This window comes from Xiphophorus hellerii, chromosome 8 (genome assembly GCF_003331165.1).
Source record: "Xiphophorus hellerii strain 12219 chromosome 8, Xiphophorus_hellerii-4.1, whole genome shotgun sequence".
In the NCBI taxonomy this organism is placed as follows: Eukaryota; Metazoa; Chordata; class Actinopteri; order Cyprinodontiformes; family Poeciliidae; genus Xiphophorus; species Xiphophorus hellerii.
In genome coordinates, this window is record NC_045679.1 from 8,535,953 (window position 1) to 8,560,572 (window position 24,620).

General features: G+C 39.5%; 2 protein-coding genes across 13 annotated transcripts in view; one reads left to right on the forward strand and one right to left on the reverse strand.

The window, feature by feature from the left end:
• vsig8a (V-set and immunoglobulin domain containing 8a) lies at positions 1-22,128 on the forward strand. The gene is given in 8 exon segments (XM_032569941.1): positions 1-100; positions 3,026-3,201; positions 4,962-5,166; positions 6,774-6,926; positions 8,575-8,697; positions 11,751-11,892; positions 21,119-21,178; positions 21,180-22,128. Coding segments are annotated over 8 exon segments (1,083 nt in total). The 3' UTR covers positions 21,304-22,128.
• Positions 21,908-24,620, reverse strand: part of vav2 (vav 2 guanine nucleotide exchange factor) — a 208,407-nt gene continuing 205,694 nt past the window's right edge. For all 12 annotated transcript variants that reach the window (XM_032569929.1, XM_032569928.1, XM_032569931.1 and 9 more), the window contains one exon: positions 21,908-23,754. In XM_032569929.1, coding sequence (XP_032425820.1) covers positions 23,707-23,754 — 48 coding nt within the window. In that variant the 3' untranslated portion in view covers positions 21,908-23,706. The remainder of the gene's footprint in view (positions 23,755-24,620) is intronic.

A 24,620-nucleotide genomic window follows, 5' to 3' on the forward strand; every position in this document is an offset into this window, starting at 1 on the left:
ATGATTACATGCAGACAGAGCTGCTCTCACCTGAGGACACCTTTCAACCTTTGCTGTCCACCGTGGTTACTGTTATGCTCTGCGGTGCTCATGAGCACAGGTATGGCCATGGGCAAAACAACAATGTGAATTCATGTATTTGCACACAAACTAACAGTGCCTTGCAGCAATTCTGACACGACCTGAACCTTTCCTTGTTTTACATGTTACAACAGAAACCATACGTCACCCATTCTTCATTACTACTGTTGTCATTGACCATTGTTTTTAAAGTCTTGCCACAAATTCTCGATTGGATTTAGGTCTGTTGTATGACTGGACCATTTCAGCATCTAATTTCTATTGTTGCTCCAACTGAATGTTCATGGTCATTCTCGTACTGGAATGTGAATCTCTTCTCCATTCAAGGAGCTTTTGTAGTCTTAAAGACATGGGTGTCCAGCTCCAGTCCTCAAAGGTTGGTGTCCTGCCAGCTGTAGATGAGTGTGTTCTCCAACAGCTGATTCAAATGGTTAAACTTTCTCCTCAAGACTCCAGAGTCCTGCTAATGAACCATCACCAGCCCTTGATGACTGTCTGTGGACACCAGTGGTTCAGGTTGACCGCCACATCTTTGTACGTTTGCTGCTGTGCTTGGTTAATTGAGCAGAGCTTTGTTTAGGATGTTGTTTTGTAACCTAACTCTCTCTCTCTGCTGTGGTCTTTGTTCTTCATGGTGCTACTTGTTCACGGATGTTCTGTTTGGCTTATTCACATCAAATGGACCTCTAAATGTTTCTTCCAATAAACGTTGTTGGGGCGGATTTTAAAGCTAATCTAAATCCTAGTAGAGACCAAAGCAGAAATATTTCATTCCATTTGAAAACATGGGTCCCAGTTTGCTTACCCCTAGCCCTAACCCAGCCTTCAGCAGTGAGCTCTTCAGTAAATCAAAGAGAGGGAGTGAACCATTTACAGAGCAATTTCCTGCATGCTGGATAGTGTCACTTGCAGCTTGCTAACTCCAGATGACTCTTCCAATCCCTGGGGCCATGCCATCAAGAAGCCAAGTGTGAAGCAGTCGGGATGAAATATTAGCTTCTCGAAAGCCAAGACCATTGTCTTCACCTGGAAAAGTGTAGCGTACGCTTCGCAGCGTGGAGGCAGGTTGGGGAGTGATGCAGTAACTTTACTAGCCTGTTTTGGTGAAATGAGGGCTAAGCTAAAAGGCAAATCTTTACCAATTCATGTTTCTACCCTCACTGGTGGTCACAAAGTTTGGGTAGTGACCAAACAAACAAGATTGCGGATGCAAGCAGCCAGGGGGAGACATAGTGGAAGACCCAGGATACATTGGAGGGACCATGTGTCTCTTGGCTGGCCTGGGAAAGCCTTGGGAATCTCCCAAAGGAGCTGGTCCAAGTGACTGGGCAGCAGGAAATCTGGGCTTTTTGCTAACTCTTGTCTCCCGGTGACCTGAACCCAGATTGAGGGCAAGACAATGAATGAGTGGACAGACAGGCTGTGAAGTGATCAGATTCCACTTCCTCACTGAAGGAAATGTTCTGCCTTGTGACTCACATTGTCCCAAGTTGAAGTCAGCACCATTTCCTCACCATCGTGGCAGTGCACTTCTTCCCTCTCTTGTGATACCCAATGGTGGACCAGAATTTCCTCAAAGTCATTCTCTGTGACCTCACCAAATTTCATCCATGCCAGAGTTTTTGCTTGGCAACCATATGAGCTGCATTACACAGACCTGGGCTTTTCCAATTATATGCCCTTTAATCCCCGTTGTTTAGAATTTGCAGTAATTTTGGATTTCAGAGTACTCCATGAGTACATCACAAAGTAATGTAAAACCATCTGTCCTTTTCCTTCCCCTTCACATTTATGCGCCACCTTTTCTCAGTCTATCACATAAAGTCCCAATAAAATATATCAAAGTCATTGGCTGCAGTTTAAAAATAAAACTCAGCGTGTGAATATTTCTGCAATCCACTGTAAGGTGAAAATTGTTTAACTTTCTGAATTCAATTCCACTCTGAGTCTGAAAGAGCAATCACGATGACCTTCGTATCTGTTCTCTGCTGAAAGTGGGGCCTCAGGGCATCTGTATTTGCCCAACATCACCACGGGAGCCACAGCTTCTCCAACAAGGTCCGATGTTCTCTTCCAAAATAATTTTCCAACTCCCTATTGTTCTTAAAATTAAGTCTGTGCTTGCTTTGTTCAGAGTGTGGCTCTTAGCAGCACATTTAGTCTCACTGGTATCCCCCGAGCTACACATAAACATTGGTATTTTATTTAAAATGCTGCTCCATTTTATGCATGTTAGGACCGAAGCGTACTTGTACGGAGTGGAATAAAAGCATTATGGGTTGATTTTACAAAAATACTAAACAGTACACTTGAAATCCCTGAAAAGCTCAATTATAGTCTCATGTTCTGTTCTCCCAAAGGGCAAATTGGAGCCCAATTCAAGCTTCTCCTATTATCTGTACTTAGATTTGTTTTGATAAGATGAATGTTCCAGGATTTAAAGCCTCTGCATCATCTGAGTGGGTTCAGAGAGAGGGGTTTTATTTTTCCAGCTCTGGTGTTGAACCTTTCTTTTTTCATGTAGTCTTTTTTGTTGCTTTTTTTCTATTGTGAAAGGTTTGAAATAGTTGAAACCTTGAAGGGTTTGTGAGGATTACAACGTTGTAGAGGGTCTTATGGTAGATACAATGCAATTAATAGAATGGGTTTTGCAAAAAGCTCCATGAACACTCAGTCTCTTATTGAAATGTTCTTGATGACGACATTTTCAATGTGCAACCCCTGAAAAACTCATAACCACATTCTCACATCCTGTTTGGCCGCTTTTGTTTCTTTTTGAGGCGTTTTGTTTTCCACGTTTCCGGTAACCGAAGCAGCCTGAATGGAGCATAGAAACAAGCTCAGTGAATCAGAAAGAGGACAGCATTTACCCTTGGTAGCAGAAAGAGTAAATTAAAATGTTAGTTTGATTGTGACTAATCTCAAGAATGGTCTAAATTTGCAGAGCTGAGATGCACACAAGGGCTGAAGGTGACATCGACAGGCCCGCAGACCATCCAGAGGGCCGAGGGCGACACCGTGACTTTGGGTTGCAGTTACATGCCGAGCTTATTGGACACCGGAGAAATTGACATCGAATGGTCTGTGCTCAGTCCAGACACTACCAAGAAGGATCAGATGGTAAGATGCTAGATAACGTAAAGAAACGTCCTGAAAACAGCAAAACGACTCTTTTCTTCTTATTCAGCTTCGGTTTTACATTCTGTTGAGAAAAAAATATTAACTCACTAAAACTTCTTCTGACTTTGATCTCAGTACATGTTGGATATCAGCCTCCTGTGTTTGTTCAGCTTTTGCATGCAGAAGTACTTCCATCATAATCTTTCTTTTAAACTGCCTTCCTCTCTCCGGGAAGTACCTCTGACACTGAATCCAAGTGGTTTTTAAAAAATTTGGCTGGAAAATCAAAGGATTTCTCCCTATTAAGAATCAAAACACAAGCAGCTTGAAAAAATGTTGAGTGCAAATCCTAAAACTTGTAATTTAGCCATGTTTCTGCTTCTAAAAAGCTTATCCTGATGTGAAGTGGCTGTACTTTCATTTTAATACCCAAAATCAGTCAGACTATGGTTATATTTAAAATGCGATCAATTTTCACCAAAAAAATGCAGAGGTTTCCAGGCGAATTAAAAAATGTTTATTTATTGGGGAAAAAAACACGGATATAGTTATAACTTTGCTAGAAAAATGTTAATTTTCCAAAATAAAATATTATTTCACATTGTTAAGTTAGAAGTTTGCATGAAAAAAAATCCAAAGTTTACTGAAGATTTAAAGTTAGTTTCTTTTTCTGCATGTTGCAGATTTGCACGTTTCTAAAATTTGAAAATATGGTTTTAGCCAACTGTAAATAACTAAAACATCCCTCTTCTGAAAATGCAGTTCTGTGAAAAAGAACTAGATTTCTTACCGATTCCTTCTGTTTTTGCATTTTGGACAACTTCCAGTAATTGATTTAACCATAAATTATGTTGTCTGCCAGAAAATCAACTAGTTCCTGACCTAGAGATAAAGTGCATTCTCTTGATGCAGCAGGAAATTGATCAAAAACACATCTTAAATCCAGCTCTTAAGTGACAAAAATAGAAGGTTTCAAAGTGACTTCATCAAAGTCTTTTCTTAAATTCCATTGGGGTGACTTAAATAGACCTTTCATGGGCCAAAAGTCATTCACAGTGATTAAAAATATGTATGAGTTTATGCAGCTTGTTGCTGTTTGTTATGAAAAGTAAAAAGGATAAATATGTTAAAGGGAGAATATTGATCAGAACTCTAAATCTAAGTATAAAAATGAGTACAACTATTTAGAAGATTCATATAAATATACAAGTAGATTTTCTTCCACGCGTTTGTTTAGCTGTGACTTTGAAAAACCTCAACAACGCAGATTTCTGAGAAATAATAGTTTGCATGCTTTTCTAAAACATGAGTCAACAGGGGCCCTTCTACACATCTAAAAAAGATTAGAAGGAACACAGCAATTCACAGAAAGTCATTAGTATTCCTTTTGGGACGTACGTTCTGACCCACAGATTTCCACGAGTGTTGAGATTTCCCAGCTAATTAAGCAAAAATGTATTTTTATCTAGCTGAATTTTTCTCCAGCTTGTTTGACTGGCACAGGGCGAACACTGAGTGTTTCACTGCTGCTTTGTGAGAAAACTACTCCCTGCTGTCTGGTTGGAAATGTGCCAGCATGAGTGCAGAAGCTGGACTCCACAGTGAACTTGCAGTGAAACTTGAACAATGAGCTCAGGGAGCTTTGGAAAAAAGAAAGTTATATTTTTGATTAGTTTCTGCTGAGATTTACATCTCTAATCAAGAGTTGTTTTTAAAGAGCGTTAACTTGATTTTAATGTTTTTCTCATATTGTTTTCCAGCTTCTGTCATACACCCGCGGCACCAAGTACTACCACGGAGGTCCTAGAGTTACTGAAGGCTTCAGCTTTGCTGCAGGCGATCCCTCCAAGGGCGACGCTTCTCTCTCCATCGCTCAGCTGTCACGCGACCACAGTTCTACCTACCAGTGCAAAGTGAAGAAGTCACCTGGGGTCGATACCCGCAAGGTGTCACTGGTGGTTAAGGGTAAGACTGGACATTGACCTGTCACGTGGCTGCATTATTTATGCGAGTCGCTTAACAATAGAGCTTGAGACGGGGTGAAGGAAGCGTGTTTTAAAATGTCACATCACTGCTCTATTGGCAGCTAGGTTAAAAATACGAAGCCTTATATGTTCAGGATCTTTAAACGTTTCCACATCAGTCGCCTCACAGACACAGACCTCAGCGTGTTTTTCTGGGAGTTTATGTAACAGAAGTTCATCTATCATATGGAGTGAAAGTGAACACAATGAACAGGCAGGTTAACTGTAGTTAACTAGTTGATTATGTTGTCTTAACTGTCTTTTAAGAAGTTCCAATGACTTTAAACATTTTCTTTGGGTCTTTCAATGGTGCTTACAGTTACTGTTGCAGAACAAGCCATCAAGAATAAGAAAAAAACAAGATCTTGACCCTTTTTCTTTGGAAATAGAAACAATAGAGTTGTCACGACTTACCAGTGGCCATTGGTCATTTGACTCAAGTAAGAGCAGCACTACTTTAACCTACTTGTACAATAACAAAGGTTTAAAAAAAAAAGAGTGTTCTGTCAAAAATTGATCTTGCAAGCTGATCCAATATTTAAAAATTAACTAACTGGACAGACAAAAATATTGTGAAACTTTAATACCAACTAAAAATGAATCCCAAAGTTCATCAGACTAAGTATGCAAAAAAATAAATATTGACATTAACATCGGTATTGGCCAATGTTGGTTTTTTTATTAATTTATCTGTATTAATGAGATTACTAAAACTGGGCCGTTATTAAGAGTTGAGGATTATTTTCATATTGTTGCCTTTTTCCATCCACACAAAATGTGAAAACCTGCCATTTCTTCTTTTCAGCACTGTTTTGACAAATGAAGACAGTAAGACAAAAGAAAAAATGTCAGGCTCATGAAAATATTTATATTTTAAGACTCAGGGACACAATCATTGTGGGATAAAGTTTTGTTTTTATATTTATATATACACAAATTTAAAGTGCCTGCAACGATGCTTTGAAGTGACCTTGGAGGAGAGCAGCTATTGTAGGGAAATGTTCAGATCTGAGGCCTCGGCTTTTCTATAGTTGTACTAATATTGTAGCCATCGCCTTCTCTCATTCTGACCTTTAATATCAAACTTGTAATGAAAGGCTTACAATCTGAAGAAAGCACTATGCTGATAACTTACATAAGCAGCTAGCAGTTTCAAAGAGACGGCGATGAAAGGAAAGCTGCGAGGTAACGACTCACTTCACTTTTCTTCTTATTTAGATTGGATTTTTTGGGGGGAATTGATGCTAGATTTTATTAGAATTAAATTATTTTTACGCAGCCTGGTATTATTTTCAAAAATTAGGACTCGTTCATCTGATTTTAATCAAACTGCAATTAGTTTTTTTTATTTTTTGGATTTGTTCCTCTTTTCTTTGTTAGAAGGCACTATTTAGTTCATTGAGCATATTTCAAACGGTATTGCTTTATTTACTCTCTTTTTCAGTCATTCCCCATTTTATTCAACACTCCAACTCACCCTGCTGTAAACAAAATAAATGCGACAGAAATGGCGATGCAGGAAATACCCCGATGGTTTTGTGATTGCAGTAAAACCATCTGTACCTCGCTGCTGGCTGGAAGGAGGGGAGCTTGTCGGTGAAGCCGTTTCTCTGCACTGCGAGTCCTCTGAAGGATCCACTCCCCTAATGTACAAGTGGCGGAGAGAAAGCAAAGACCCCATGCCTGCTGCTGCCACACAGGGTAAGTCTGACCTCTGTTGATGTCATCTTGTTACTGCACATCAAAGTGTGCGTGCGTGGGGGTGGGTGTGTGTGTGCGTTTGTTTCTAATACCTTGTGGGGACCATTTTCCTGATATATACTACGTTGTGGGGACACACTGCTCCTTGTGGGGACCGAAGCCTGATCCCTACAAGATGAAACGCTGTTTTTGGGTCAGGGGTCAGATTTAGGACTAAGGTGTGAATTGAGTTTTGGTTATGGTTAGGGTTAGGTATGTAATGGATAGGGTTAGGATAAGGGTAAGGTTTAGGCTGTAGAAATGAATGGAAGTCAATAAAAAGTCCCCGCAAAGATAGCTGCGCAAACGTGTGTGTGTGTGTGCGTGGGGGTGTGTGTGTGTGTGTAGGGTTGTTTGGAAAAGGAGGCACTGTGATATTGGATCCTCTGTGCACAAAATCGAAGGACCCATTGTCTTCCTGACTCCAGAATAGCTGCCTATTAACTCTCTAAAAGGGATTTACTGTGGTTTTTACAAATTATTGACATGATGACTCATCCAGGAGAAAAATGAAGAAGTAATGATTTGCACTCTCGAGATGAGCGTGCAATTTTTTTTCCCGTGGACTTTGGTGCATTAGCTGCATGTCATTTAATCCCAGTCACAGATTTAGCGACTTGTTCTTTACATTGTTTGCCACAAACAACAGACAGTGGCTCGCAAAAGTATTTACACCCCTGGAGTCTTTTCCTAATATTTGACGCTAGAATAAAAAAATGTGTATTTTGTTGAGGTTTTTTGTGATAGATCGTGGGTTAGCACTACCACATAAGCTAACGTTGACGGTTTTCTTTACTTCCGCTAGCAGGGGAGGAGGAGGGGAGCACAGCCAATCAGCTTTAAGGAAAATACGTCACATTTCCTGGATTGGCTGCTTTGCAAACGCCAGCCAAAGTGCTAGCATTTTAGCGTATAAGCATGTTAGCTTCAAAACCAGTTTCTTTTCTTTATAATATTTTATGTTTTATGAAATAAATTCACAAATTGGTGAATTTCTTATGAATAATTCAGAGTTATGTTTCACAGAAAAAGAATCTATTAATTGCAAATACCTGAAGGAGCCAGTCTGTAGAAATTAAATTTACTGAAAGGTGTGGCAGTATTTGCCCCCCTTTACTCTGTTACCTGTGAATAAATCCCATTATTGACTTCACAAATTTGCCTTATATTGAAGAGCTGTTAAAAAGAACGCTATTTTGGAAGAAACCTGCATTTTCTGCACTTTTTGTCGCAAGTGAAATAGAGATATTTTGATGGATGCAACCTTAACGTCTAAGAAAAATCCTGAGATGACACTTTTCAATTAGAAGAGGAAAAAAGTATCAGAGAAAACCTTTCTGAGGCTATAAGAGACTGGACAAACCCCCCAAAACATGCAACCAGAGATTCAATTAAATAATTCAGATTAAGGAGTTACTACAAAACGCTCAATATAAAGAGTCCCTCTGCAGCAACAGTGTTGTTTGTCTGAGCACTTATGCCATATAAAAATGATTTTTCATCACGTGGAGGGGGCAGAAAATTTAAATTGGTACCAATCTGAGCAGTTTACAGGGAAGTGTTGTTGTTTTCTGGATTAGATCTCTGTGTGTGGCAATGTGCGTTACAGACGGCGCAGCCGGGGAGTTGAGAATCAGCAACCACACACAGAGCTTTGCAGGGATCTACCTTTGTGAGGTGAACAATGCTGTTGGAGCTGAACGCTGCAGGATCAGCCTGAGAGCCAACAAGCGTAAGAGGAAAACACACACACACACACACACACGCAGAGCTGCATGAGCCCCACATAAAATCATACGGGGCCCCTTTTTGATTTAAGGTTCCTGTTTTGTAGCGTTGCCGCAGCCTCTTCATGGCTCCACTTTGCTTACATGTGGCGCTCGGGGGACACGAGTGCGTCACTCTTAACGACGGCAGTAAGGGGTTGCTTTTAATGTCTAGAAATAACTGTATTTATGTAATGTTCTCGCTTGTGTTTCATGTCAGTGTCTCTTTGCTGCTGAGTCACAAAGTCGCTGAAGCGTAAAGCCAAAATGAGCCTGCTTCCTGTTTATCTGCCATCTTCTGCAGGGAAAGGTAGCAGCAGAAAAATAAGGAAAGCCTCCATTTAAACTACAGCAAATAACAAGACTGTATACGAGGGAGTTCAATAAGTCTATTACTACACAAAGAGCTTTGGCTGAGATAGAAAGCATGGCTGTGTCTCTTTGGGGATGAATACAGTGGCTGAGAGCTCAAGTAGGTACGCTCAGTGGTTCAGCCTGATATTTCAAAGAAAACTCATCTCTTTTATATTTACACTCCAGTGAAAAAAACCACATTGTTGTGGAATCTCAGTCTCCTGCCTCCTGAATCGTGGAGCAAGCTTACGACACTGACATCTTGTCGAGTCCTTGGCTCCTTGACTCAGCGCTCAGATTTTTGGCTCCAGGCGGCGAATGATTCATTTTCAATTCAAGAGCAGGCTTCTGTTCCAGACCAGAGGTTCCGGCCCTGCGGCTCAGGAACGCCGCCAAGGGGTTTCAGGATAATCACCAGGACATTATAGAATGAGTTTGCCGCATAACTTTTTTCTTTTTTTCCCTCTTGCATGTCTCTGTCTCTCTTCTGATCGTTGTTTCTCTTCAAGCTATGGGAACATCTTAGATAACTAACACAAACTGAGGTGAACATGTTTTTTTTTGTGAGTTGTATTCATGGAAGCACATTAGGAATTAAAACTTCAACTCATCCAGCTCACAGAGCCGACCGCACCGGTGTAACCCAGGGCTGCCTTCTCACCCCACTCTTCTTCTCTCTTTGCTCATTTGAGCCTCAGTGGACTGTCTGTGAAACTCCTGAACATCACAGATGACAGCACTGTTTTGGGCTAATCTAAATGCTAACAGTATGGTCAGGACCACCTGGTGCTAAACTGGTCCGGACTGTGGAGATGATGGCGAACTTCCAGGGCACACTCGCCCATACAAACACCGTGGCTGCTGTGAATCACTTCCTGTTCCTCTGAACCAGTTCGCTCATCCACAAAACAGAACAGGACCAGACTGTAACGAACATTTAAGTCTGTGGAGACAGGTTTAAGGTCAGGAAAATGGCAGCTAACATATTTGCAGACCCTACACATGCTGGACACTAATAGTTTAGACCTTTACTTTCAGGATGGCGTTACAGAGCAGAGTTTGCAAAAAAGGAAAAAAGTAAAGAAAATCCAAAATGAGCAGATAAATATTGTTTCAATTGGTTCACTTCTAGGTTTTCTTTTGGGTAGTTATCAGTTTTCCAAAGTGTCTGAGTTATTAGTCATATTTAGTTGTGAAGGTCTGAAGGGAGAAAACGATTAACATATAATCACTGAAGATGCAGCGCTGAGTGGTTCAGTGGCTGGAGCGGCGCTGCATGTCTTCCCTTTTCTCTGCACCGTTTCCTGTCTACTCACTGTTCACAATAAAGACCACTAGAGTCTAAAAGTATTTTTTTTTTCTTTAAATAATTGCTAGACACGAACAGATCGTTTAAAGAGACGTTTTTCTTCTCAGTGACACAGTTTGTGAATCAGTGTTTTGTTTTCAATAAACGGTTCTGAAATAATGTGTGGACAAGAGTTTAGGAGCTCAGTGGTTGTTGGGCTGCATTTCCTCTCTATAGGTCAAACAGAACAACCTTCAGCTTTGAAATAAATAAACTGTTTTCAATAAGTTCATACATATCTCTATAGTCCAGATTAAAATAGACATATGTTTTAAAAGACAGGAATAAAATCAACACCAAAGGTTTAACTTTTCATCACTTGTTAGCAAATCTTACTAAATAAATGTACAGTCATATTCAGTAAATAAGAATTTACATCCTGATGTGGCTCATTTGTCGCCGTTTTGAAATGAAGCTTTAAGCAGGTGTTAAACATGCTTTTCAATAAGCCCAAATGTTTGCTTTTCAAAATAGTTTTCTCTTGGTCTGGTGTAATATTCTAATTTTCAAGTGGAAAATCATAATAATAAACAAAAATGAAGGCTTTCAATGTCCGTCTGTGTATAAGTGATGTGATTCATTTAGAGATAAAGATCCTGAAAAAATATACTCTTTCATTGAATTGCTCTGTAATGTGATATTCAGATTATTAATTAATTACTTTCTTACTCTCATGAGAGAAATTCAATTCAAATTGTGAAAAAACATGTTTTTCCCCCATTTTGTAAAAGAAAACTGAAGCCAGTAGCCCAGTTGAATTTGACCTACTGTCATTGGGCTACTTCATTTTTTAGATGAAGTCCAGCCTTTTAAATATGCAAACTATATCCTTAAAATCAGAGAAATGTTTAGATAAATCATTAAAAGCTAGAAAGATGAACATGTATTTTATGCACCTCACCAGAACTGTGTAGTTTCTGTGTTACATTTACTTTGCCGACCTCCAGCTGTGCAGCTGTGAAGAGAAGCAACAAACATCAACAGACCCAATTTAGCTATGAGCCCGAGATTTCTTAGGAAGCGAGAATGACCGAGGTGGAGATAAAGGTGTAAGATTCCTGAGAACGTGTTTCATTCCAAACATGTCTGAGTTGCGAGACGTTGCACCACAAATCACCTCAAACAGCCTCTTTGAATACCTGACATCCATTTCAGCGCCATCGAAACGCTGCTTTGATTAGACGAGAGAGGAAAAAAGATCGGGGGGAGGGAGTTTCTATCGCCTAGAAATTAATTTTACAGCATCCAACATCAGCAACAAATGCAGCGTAAAAGGAGTCTAATAGAATAAATCTGTTTTCCCTGCTGGTTTTACAGATCCAAACAGATCTGCAGTGATTGGGGGGAAAGTTGTGGGCTCGCTTCTCCTCATCTTCATCTTTCTGGTGTTTGCTGGGGTCCTGTACTGGAAGCTGAAGGACAGACGCCACCATGATGAGGAGTTCTCCAATGAGATCAGGTAAATCCTCGCAGGTTGTGCTTGTAGAGGAGTTAAAAGCCGAGTTAAGAGAGTCGACGACTAAAACTTCTGCGAGAACTCGACGTACCTTCCCTCCTCCTCGTTTTAAAACTGAAGAAGCTGCGTGAAGTCGAGATTTAAGTAAACTTTCAGATCAGAACAAAAAAATGTTGATTAAAAGCAACGTCAGAAAAAACTGAAACACTCAGAAATAAAGCAGCTCTGAAAGAAATTAAAACCAAACATCAGGCAATTAGTCATGCAGGAGGAATGAGAAAATCGTAAACACACACAATGAGAAAGAGAAGTGGTTTCCTTGATGAAAACAATAGTTTAGTTCTATAAACTATGCATCCATCCACTGTCTGCACGCTCTTCCACAGTTTTTAGATCACGCATCCATAATCTGAAAACCATTTTGCAAAAACTTCAGCCTTCATGTGACCAAAAAGTTAACATAGTTCAGTAGACAGAATCTTTTAGCACAGTTCACAAGGCAGTCAAGAAAAAACAACCATTACTGAATTCAGGCAAACAATAAAAAGTGACTGGAGCTCAATAGCGAGTTCTGGTAGCACAACACAAGATGGTTTAGATGGTTATCTATAGAAGGAATAAGGAAGTTGGTCAGAGTGGATTTAAAGATCGATTGAAACTGATACAGAGCAGGAACTGTTACGTTTCTTCTCTACAGGTTTGGCTTTAACCGGTTGTTTCCTAGTCGGCTCTGATCAGATTCATCTCCATTTGCAGATCTTGTGCTCTTTTTTCCCCATTTTTTTAAACCAACAGTTATGGTACAAGCCGGATCAAACCAAAGATTGCGCTCATGAGATTAGATTGGCTTTACGCCAACAACATCTAAACCACTATTTTCAGTTTGTGATGAGACCGTAGTAGCTGGAAAGATGGCAAAATGGAAGCTAATAATTCCATGGTCAAACCTTGAGGTCCAAGTATGTGTGATCAGTTCTGGTGAGGGAGAGCATGAACAGCAACTGGACGGGGAAAACTGCAATGTACAATTCATTAACCTTTTAAAAAGAGAGGTACATGGTACCAGGTTGTAGCCCAAAAATGCTAAGAAATGCAGGTTGATGTAATTAAGTATCAGATCATAAATTGGTGGGAAGCCAGTATAAAAATAAATTACATACATGTCTGATTATTGATTATCCAGATCTCACTAAAACCAAGTAAACCAATCAAACTAAACCAGAAGGCAAGTCACAAATAGCGAGCTATTCCTCGGTATATAATCTCCTGGTGTATATATACCAAATGTACCCAGAGATTTCTGATATGCACACAAAATAACATCATCAGACATTAGCTGACTAAACACAGACTTGACATTGGAGACTTTAGAGGCTGCAGAAGATTTGAGATGACCAATATCCTATAAATCTGCACTACATTGTGTTAGGCTATCGCTTTTAAACCACATTAAAGATTTTTGTTGCAACATGACAAAGGGTGAGAAACCTTTTGTCACCTTTTGTCAACACTTCCAAGTAAGCTACTTGTTGACTTGGAAAGCTATTTTTGCAGCATTTCATTTAAACCCTGAATATAAAGTTTCACTGGTCTGCAGATAATCTAATTCCATTTCAGCGTCTCAGTTAATTGTGTTGCTTAAATGCAAATTTTCTGTCTGAGTGGGAAAACGGTCTGATGCTTTGGCTTCGTCACATCCCCCCCGCGTGTTTCTGCCTGACACTTGCACCGCACTGTTCTTTTAAACTTTGGATCAAGATTTGAGAGAGACATCCAAATTCCCCCAGAGAGCAATAAGAGGACGTTCCCAGGTGCTGATTACTAATTGGGAGCTTAGCAGCAGATTTGTACAAACGCCCCGACTGCTCCTCTTCCTCCGGGTACGCCTCCACAGCTGTCTGTGTTTCAGCCACTAAAAATGTATGTTCGAATGTTTGAAGTAGTGATGGTGAGATGAAGCCTCATGAGGCATTGAACCACTTGAGCCAACTGGTTCGAGAAAGGGTTCATTTCTTGAGGCTTCATGTGCACACGAAACCACCTACTGGCCAGGTGTATAATCACAGCCAGCTGTATCTTAACACGTGTGATGCATTGAATTTTTGTCTATTATGGCTCTTGGGAATGACTTCACAAAAGATGTAGGACGAAATCATTTGTCTACATAAATTATGTATATAATAAAATATTGTTTGAATGTATTCTCTGTGTGTAATTATTCCCAAAATAGTAGTGTCATGTGATATGGCATGTTGTGTAATAAAGTTTTTCTGTGACTCTAGAAAAATGGCATGGGCTTAATCAGGCAGAGGACAATGAAAGTGCCTGTGGAACTAGGGAGGGGTAGTGAATAGGCTAATGCTTGTGTAACTTGGATGATTTCATGCATTTTTATTAAGAAACAACAATTTCACCACAGTTTTTGGTTTCAAACGATTTCTCTTTTTTGACACTACATGGATGAGGTGTTATTATTGTACCCCAACTCCTTGGAGCACAATAAACACCTCACCTTTACAGAAAATAAGAAACAGTGAAAAATACAGTTCCTCATAAGCAAACCTAATGCATCTGCAAATGTTCAGTTCACCTTACCTTGTTAGGGCTTATCAAATCAAAATGTTCCCACATAGGAGAAATCCTCCTCTTTCTCGCCGGCTCCATCCTACTCCTATCCTGTCCTCGCGCTCCTAAATCTCCTATCTATCTATCTGTCCTAAACTCTCCAAACACCAAACTAACTGTCTCAAACTAAATAACCATTATCCAAACTCTGCTATCCAAACTATCAAAACTCTATCCACTCTCTCAACTGACCCAACTCGCCTACAACAACCCACATTTTGAGTGGAGCCTGTGGGGTTTCTAAAGCTGTCAAACCCCGCGCCAGAATCTGAGCCACTTCCCGAAACAGTCACGTGGTACAGCCAGGCAGCGAGGCTTCGGACGTCATCGTTTTCGGCTCCTCCCCTAAATGAAGCAAGCCTCGATACGCGCTTTACGGAAACGCCCCCTCCATTACTCGACACACGCCTCGAAGCCTCGGCACATCACGTAACATCACTAGTTTGAAGTGTTCTCTCTCTGACTCAAAACTCTTTATTAGACTCTATTACTTCCTGCATTACGACTGGGTTTGAGACTCACTTTGCATTTGTGGATAAACCTTTAGCTGTGGTTGAGTTCTTTGCGTCCCTAGATGTCAATTTCTGTCCTAGCTTCTGAAGTTTTTCCATTTCAAAGCCAATTCTTAATGGGCTGCAACTCTCTGCTAAACAAATATTGTTTGGGCTTTTCATTTGATTTCTAATCTCAGCTAGACATTTACCACATGCTTTTATTGTCAACAAGACGCTGGCATAACATATTTGAGAAGCCTAATTGGTAGAATTGGTAGTGTTTCATGGCCTTGACTTGGTTTTTAAGCACTTTTCTCAAATGTTCAAGCGATTCAAGGTTTTTCCACAAGCTTAATGTTGGCCTGCATTCTCTGGCATTGAAGAGGCCCACAGCATGATGCTTCCAGCACCATCCACGACGATCCTTATCGCCTTTTAGGGGGTTTGAAAGCCTCACATTGACTCCTCCAAACGAATTTCTTTTCCTTGTGGACAAACGGCTAAATGTTCATCTTCACCCTCCTGAAATGTAAAGCTTGTTTCTCTGTGGAAAGTTTTGTTCCAGCAGCTTGAAGGTAGAAAAACTCAGAGTGTTTTAAACAGCAACATCCAGCCAATGTTGACTGTTTTGTTCATTATAAAGAGCTTAAAGCGATGTTCAGCCTTGCCAACAGAAGTTATCAGATTTTGTTTCCCCCTCAAAACATACATTATTGATCTACTAAAGTAAACATAGTGTGCTGGTGGAAACCTTGAAATGGCATAAACATGCAAGTTTGCTTCCATTAAATTCTTATCGTCGGTTTTATTTACACAATAATCTGAGTGAGCGTTCATTCAGTTTTCGGTAAACATAATTCCTTCGGGTAATCCCGCAATAAAACCCATCATATTTCGTATTCAAATATTGTTGACGTTCCTAAAAAAGATGTGAAAAGCAGCTTTAAAATAAATCTTCCAGACTTGTTTGTCACAGTTTTTCTTGCTGTAAATATGGGCGACATTTGGTGAGCATTCAGTTCAACACAGATCTATCTCTCTTGAAAGGCTTTGCTCTCCTTTGTTTTCCAATTTCTGTCACATTATCATTTTACCACAAGGGAAAAACAAGTTTACGGTTACTAAGTTACACTTCCTGGACTTTTAATTGTAAACTAAAATTTAAACCAAAGTCATTTCTTATTAATTTAAAGTGAGAGTACATAAAATCCACTTTTTTGAGCTTTACATGATGCTATAATGTTATTTCTTTACCAACAACATACCTGGAGTTGCAGGTTTTTCCATGAAACTCCTCTTCAGAAATGCTGTTTCCAAGCTGAAGTTCCACCACAGAGACCAACTCTCCTCTGCAACTTTCCTACATGGCTCCTCCAGACTAGTGGCAGCAGCTATTAGCAAACAATTGCTGAGTTTGTCATTCAAACTACTTTTTAAGTGAAAAACTAGTAAAAACGTAAAATTCTAGAGGAACGTTGTTGTGATGTCTTACTGAAGGCGTCGGAAAGAACAAGAGCTTCTTAAAGAGACAGTGGTTCATATTAATTGTCAGAGGTGAAAGGTGATCTTAGTTGGTAGCAGTGTTGTTGCCTTGTAGCAATTAGAACCTGGATTCAAATCCTTTCAGCTTGTGGGTTCTTTCTGGATAATCTGGTTTCCTCCCACAGTCCAAAAAACAAGACTGCAAGTTCAGTTAATTACTTCAATTTGCCGTTAGGTGTGAGTATATGCATGGTTGTCCTGGGTTGCCCTAAAGTGGACTGGCTCTCTGTATCCCATAATCAGTGGAGGTGGGAAATCATTTATTAATGTTTAGTTTTTTTCTAATTTATAAATCTATTGAAATTAAAGGCTTTTATGATGCTTTTTTCACATTTTCATAATAATGTCAGGGTTAGTCATTTCTACTTTTTCTTTTTTAAAACTAGCTCTTTATATCTGTCATACTTCAGGTAACTACAGCAACAAATAAAATGAGGTCTATATTTTATTTTAGCAGAAACACCTTAGATTTGAAAGCAGCAGTAATACTCGATGAGCTAAATAAGCTCTACTGTAAGGGGTGTAATTTCAGACTTTGATTGGTAATACATCCAACAATGGATTTTATTCTGGTAAGACCTTTGTGTTAACGCAAAGATCCAATTTAACCTTTAATAAAATGCAATTTGCTGCCATTTTGAACGTATTACTTTGAGTTTTTTGCGTGCTTGTCCTCAAAATTGATTTATTAGGTTTGTTTGCACAGTAGATCACAAATAAACATCACGATGTAAATAAGAGCTGAACTGAGGCGAAATGAGTTAAAGTTCGAATCAGTTTGTAATTAACAATGCTTGAGTGAAGACTGCCACCGTTCTCAGTATGTCTTTACGGATTTCCACGCTCATCTACAGCAAGGCATTGAACAAGATGATTAATTTAAATTAAAGAAAGTTTTCAAACAAAGAATGCATTAAAATATTGGCGTTTCCTTTCCCGAGGGGTTCCCTGCTGCTCTGAAACGCCACAAAAATAGAAATGTGCGACAATGAAATACACGGCTGCTCAGCGGCGACGATCTATAACTGACCCTACATTTGACATCTCTGAAAGGGTTTCTCCTTTTGTAAATAAACACAGTCTCCTAAAACCTGCTGCACTGTATGGAAAAGAAGAAAAAAAACAACAAAAAAAACCCCACAGGCTTTCAAAGCAGACACTGAAATGTGAGGCCCATCGGTGTAGGAGGACAGCGCTGTATACAGGGAGATGCTGTCCTTGACAGTGCTAGTGTGGACTTGCCCATGTAAGAGAAGTTCAGTTCTTACAATAAAAGTGCATCGTAGAGAAAAGCCTGGGGTTACAGGAAAGTTTCATAAAAGTGAGACGGGTCAGCGACACTTGAAATGGTCCGAATGAGTTTCACTGCACTAATTCCTGCATTTAATCATCAAAAGCAGCAGTAAAAAAAAAAACAACAACTTTCTTTCAAGTTCATACAAGTGAGGCTTGAGGTTACACCTATTAAAAACCAGCGTTGTAACCATGGAGACGAGAGCAGCTACAAGCTATATGACGCAACAAGACAATAGACGTGTTCAAGCTGAAGTGTGATCACAGAATCACATAAGATCATTGACGTGAATCTCACATTCATTTTCACAGAGTCGATGAATTTCCACCAGTTTTTTTCTAGGTGAAGGTGATACAGCTTTACTGAATTTTAAAAACCCAATGTAAAGGCTTGAATTTCTAAGACACATTCTGCTCCACAGTGGCTCAAAATCATACGTACAACCACACTAATATTTAGACTGTAAATTCCTCTTTAGTTACACACTTTTGACATGAATTCTGGATGTATATTTTAGAATTTAAAATGGTTGGTTTCCAGACTAAACACAAGCACATTTTCAACAAGTCTAAGGTCAGAAGCTAAACGTTAGCATGGATTAGCGGTACCAAAATCAGTTTTCTTGTGTTTTTGGGATTGTTTATTTTATGAATTTTTTTAATGTACTTTATAAGAGCATCATACCTTGCAGTTTTACTTCTGGTATTTCTGCTTGCCAAACTTTAAGTTTTATGCTAATGGTTCTTAAGATTAAGGTGAGATTTCATTCTTATGGCTAGCTTATTGTTAAGCTAACGGAGAAAGCTCAAGCTAACTTTAGCGTGTAACAAAATTGATATTTGTGTTCAACTATCCCCGTTCAGTATTTCATATTTTCTGTTATTTTTATTTAGAAGACCTAAATTATTTTCTTTTTTTATTTATTAAAAGTACATATTAAGTCATTGTTTTATGATGGTGCCAGGAACTGGGCAAACACGGGGACTGGAGAGGCAAAACAATCAGCTGAAAGACACTTTATTCAGCTTTATGAATGCAAAACCTGATGTGAAAAAATGAAAACTGCAGCCAATTAGCTTCTGTGACTCTGTGCAGTGGATTTAAATAATTTATTGGTTCATTTTTAGATGTATTATTATTTGAAATTCAAAACAAAATGTATATAATTTATTTTCTGCAAATAAGGAGCCAAAATAAAAATGTTTTTTGTTAATGTTGCCTGCATGCTCAGTGATTTTATAACCAGCCCAGAGAACAGAACACAGCGACAGAAATAACTTCACCAGCAGAACAAATAAAAATGGAAATCCTCCGGTGTGAACCATAAGCCATTTGATTTAATTTTGTGAATTTTGTTTGTCAGCTCGAAATTATTCCACGTTACACAAAGAACCCCAAATACCACTGCCAGAAAAACCACCTGGGGCAAGAATTTTCCATCTCGATTCACCAGAAAGCGTTCTTTTACTCCCAAGAACTGGATTACAAGAGAAAATAGGAAGAAATCAGTCAGTCGTTGGTGGTTGTTTCTTTGACTGAAAGGTATATAATGAATCCAAGTCGGTACTTGCACCTTAACTGAATGCAAATGGAAAGTATCTGCTAAAAGTAACCAGAGTGAATATTACGCTTGAGCAGAGGAGAAATCTCTGAAACTAAGCTCCTCTGGGACTAGCGTTCAAACACACTCTCTTAAGTTTTTCTTCTACCTACTGGCAACATTGTTTTCAGAATAAAGCTAATACTGTGGGAAATACAGGTACAACTAAGGGTATGAAACTTACAGCAAAATTTAATTTATATGAAACTATCTCACATCAAGTGAGACCTGTTGGCAAAAAGCTCCAATTCTTATCTAGTTACGTAGAATCCGATTTGGAGCAAATTTAGTTCTGCTCAATCTATTTTATTCCAACGTATCACAATCAGGTCCAGTTAATTGTTATACAATATAGTTAAATTGAGTTTATCATGTAATAAAATTTAGAAAAAAGAAAAATTAAACAACGGTTCCAACAATAACTTTGTCCAAGGAGTTATTGGGTCAGAACTACTTTCTCTTGAAAGAAACCAAAATAAAATATATAGGCAGTAACTGAATTACACAAAATAAATGACAGCAGCAGCAGCAGCTCCATCAGTGGGTTCAAAGAAACACAGAAAAGCACAGAAACATTGGATTTAAAGTTTTGTCCTGAATGTCTTTATCCTTAAACGAGATGAAGCTAACCCCAGAATGCTTAAAACAGAGATTGCAACTTTAACGGTAGCAAAGGACAAGGGTAAAGTTGTTGCTCCTTCACTGTGGAGTCAGTTATCTTTATGAGAAAAAGCTGGACCTTAAAGAGTGAGCAAGAAAGGTAAATCGATGATCATCTCAGCATCTTATTAAAAAATGAGGATCATTATATGCTAGCTTTGGACAAAACGTTTGGCTCTTTTCCTCTTTAATCTTGCCCGGGATCTTCCGAGTCCTTGGCGAGTGACGCTCTCCGTGCAGCGACGTGCAGCGACCGCGTGCTGGTAAAACGAAACAACAACAAAACGTGTTGACGTCACAGATCACGGAGTTTAATCTCATACAAAGCAATCGACAACAAAGCTGCAGAGGAACAGAGATATACATTTTATACAGACAAGGGGAAAACAGACACACACGAAACACAAAAGACAGACAAAGGCGCCCAACTTGGAGAGAAAAAGATGGAAAAAACTCTCCGTTGGCTTGCTGACTTGTACTTTTTAATGAAAGAGGTGTTTCCCTATTTAATATATGCAGTCAAGGCGTTCCGTTCTTTGACCAATTAGAAACTTAGAAACTCCCCTCATCACAGCCCCGATGTCTGGTTTTTGTCTAGGCGAAAGGGGGAACCACTCCGTCTTGGGCCGTGCCAGGTACGGGGAGAGGCGCCAAGAAGTCTCTTCTGCTCTCTCGGAATTGTAAATTTTATTGCTGTGTCTGTCAAAAGGGGGAGGAAAAAAGGCCCTGCTTTGTCTGCTGAATTCCCAACTGCTCAACAGAAACTATTCCAAATTAAAGTGTTGGCTATACCTTTACACATGTCGTGGATTAGCTATATTAAGCACCAAACAATAATTATTTTCTTTACAATCTCTAAAGGAAAAAAAAAAGATGAAATAATTCTCAAACGAGTGGGTTTGGTGCTTCAGTGTTCTGAGATTTAAAGATCTTTTTTTTGTTTGAAGACATTTAAGGACGTTCAGTTGGAAACAGCTGCTTTCTTCCTTCTTCTTCTTTTGTGATGTTTAACAGGGAGGACGTGGGGCCACCTGACAGCCGCCCGGTGAGCCGGCACACCGGTCCGACCCCGCAAAAGCTGGACGGATCAGAACGATGTCAGCTATTTCACACACAATCCCTCCAGCTACAGGCAAGGACAAACAGCGGTGCAACATGCAGCGGCTGGAGATGACAGCAAGCACCGATACGCAGCGTGAAGCAGGAGGACTTTAACCTGTTTGGACAGGAAAAAAATATAGAGAAGTTAAATGTACATGCAGGTCAAAATTTTCAGTGTATCAGAATTTTCAAAAATAGTAATAAACACAATTTTGATACTTAGAGTGTAAAGTATATACATATATAAACAAAGTAATTTATTTAAGCATTTATTTCTGGTAATTTTGATGGCTATGACTTACAGATTATAGAAAAACCCAAATCCAGTATCTTAGAAAATGTTAATATTATGTAAGATAACATTTTAAAAAGTACAGGAATGTTGAGGCCTGCAGCATCATGGGAAAAGACTGTGGGGTTCACAGTTGATACCCTTCACAAGAAAGGGAATTTACAAGCTGAAACATCAAAATATGAGAGTAAAGTTTAGTGGAAGGAAAAAATAGTTGGAAAACGGTACATTAGCAACAAGAGAAAATATAGCCTTCTGAGGACCGTACAGCACATGGACGTCCTTTGCAGAGAAATCCAAATTTTTTAATTTAATAGAAATAAGCAATATAAAAGAAGTGAACGTAAATGTCTTAATTGAATTATCGAAGTAAGTGTTTTTTGTGAGGGGAAAACAAATGAATTCACACATTAAATCAAAAGAGATATTTATTTCATAATAGACCTCATTTGGAAATACTCAACCATTCAAAAAACATTTATACGATCAGGTGTTTCATTTTTCTGGGATGAACTGACAGGACTCGACATATCAACAGTCACATGCAATGGGTTTTGTCCACCTTGTAAAAAAACAAAACAAAAAAAAAAACGACTACAGCCCTGACCATCAGCCGCCTCCATCAACTCTTCCTGGTTTTCTCCAAACACAGCAGCCCCGTTTGTATTTTTGCCCCAACGCTCAAACGTTTCCAGAGGAGTCTTGATCCGGTTGGAGCTGGTGTGCTTCCTGTTTGCATTTCAATCCTCAGAAATCGCAGAAACTGAGGCGTTTCTACAGATTTTTGCAGCAAAAAGTATGGCTTTCACTGTAGAGGTCGGCAAAAATAATCGTGGAAACTCTAAAGAATTGGTTCAAATAAAGGTGCAATAAAAAATTGATTGAAAATTGACGGTTTGAAGAGAAATACAGAGAAAAGCAACACTAATTGATTGTGACGTGATTTTAGCACCAGGATCGACTGGGACCAAAATAAAACATGAAGCACATCAACTGTCCCAGTTTTTCCTTTCAGGCGAACTGGAGAGCCCCGAAAATGAATTCGCCACATAAACATGTTGATCGGAGTGAGGTTAATGAACCGTGTGAGACAAATAATTAAAATAAAACAAACAATTAAGGCAAGGTAGAAAACTCAAAACACGGCTGGATTTGGCTGCTGCTTCGCCTCTGGAGTTCAATAACAACTTGTGATTCTGTGCAGGAAACGACAAATGAACGATGCGTACAGATTTAAAAAGCCTGACATTAGGTTTGAACGTCTTTCCCTTTTTGCATCCCACAGGACTGCGACACGTGGTCCACAGATGTGAACTGTGCGTGTGATTGGCTAAAATCCCCAAGCAAACAAGCTGCTTGTGTGAGTCCATCCAGTCTGGAGTTGATGTTTAAAGTTGGATCTGCGCCGCGCAGCTCCTCCAGTAAAGTCCTGTGCTTGTGGACGAACCGGGAGCCTCTTCACTTCACCGACTGATGCGCCACCGTTTTTTTTCTCAAGGCACCGTACTGTACATTTGTATTTACTGTGTGTGTACATGGGTGTGCGTGTGTGGGTGTGTGTATGTGGGCACATGCATACACGGAGAAGTAAAAACCAGTCCACAAAGTCGATTCCATCCACTGGTGTCAGCCCACAAGGCATCACCATGACAACTAAGGCAAAAAAATCTCTCGACATAAAAACACCGCTTCGCTTTTTTTTCTCTCTCCTTATTTTAGTTCGTCTGATCCGACTCCCTGCTCAAACTAGCCGTCCCCACAATAATCATTAGTACTGATAATAATCTCTATTCAATAAATTATCTATACTGTACAATTAATTCACCTGGCACAGACCTGCAACAATGGGGAGCGTTTTTCTTTTTGCAAAATAAAGCTATCGACAATAAGTTCCTGCTGAGTCCTCGTTATAGCAAATTCTCTGCTGAGCACACGGAGGCGGACACACAGCAACGCAGTTTTTTCCTTCCATGTAAAGAACTTAAACAGGACACCTTGCAAAAAAACAAAAGCTGATGCATAATAGAAGGCGGGGAGCGGGGAAATTAAGAACCAGAGTAAAAATTCTTGCAGAAAAAGTAGTTTCCAGCAAAAGGCATGTTGCTCTTTTTTTTCCTGGAGAGAGTGAGTCATTTCCTCTGAGGACAGCAGGTAGAAGTTGGTTCCCGATTCAAAAGGAAACTGGCTTCGCCGGCGGGCGAGCGAAGCTTTACTGCGCTCCCTCTTCATCCACGTAGGTGGAGGGAAACCATCCGATCTGGAAACGGGACACAGAGCAGCCGTGTTAATTGAGTTCATTTATTCCCCGCCTGCAGAAAGATAAACATTTTGCTAACAATGAGCGACGCTTAGTTAAACACCAGGATGTACTTTCTGTACAGGCACCCATCTTGTCTTGGTTCTTGGGGTCAGGAGGCGACAGAACACTAAATATCCAGCTGCTACAGAAAGTAAGCTCTCAGAGTGTGAGTTTCACTTTCATATTTCCCAGATAATCGGGATTGACAAAGTTGCCATTTTTGTGATAGTGATGTGCTTCACTGACAGAATTATTTCATAATTTTCATTGTTTACGTCCAGATTTACGTCGTTTTGCTTCTTCTGGGTCAGAATTGTGACGCACCTCGACATCAGAGACATAGAAATCAGATGAAATGCGTCATGACTGTATCAGATTTAGTTCGACATGCACAACTCAGAGGACGAAAACATCGGATTTGAGTCGTTCAGACTGCCATGAAAAAGTCAGATGTGGGTCACGTGCTCAAAGAAATCTGAATTTGGGCCGCATTTGCCTGCTGTGTGAACACATTTTTTAAATTAATATCCTGCTTAAAACAGAACTACTATCTATTTTAAGTTTTCTAGAAGAGAAACCAGATTTTGAGCGCAAACGGTCCACGCACTTCAAATCGCGCCACGCTAAATGCGTAAAATGCGTCTGGTGTGAAGAACCAAAAAGAGTTATTGTTAAAAAAAAAACAACAACAAAAAAAAGCAATAAAAAATTATAAAGAAATCAAACTAGAGAGCATATTTTTTTTGTAAAGATAAAATGTAATGTGTCCTGCACATTTGCCCTTGCAGCACATATAAGAAAAATTAAATGTTCCACAGTCAGTG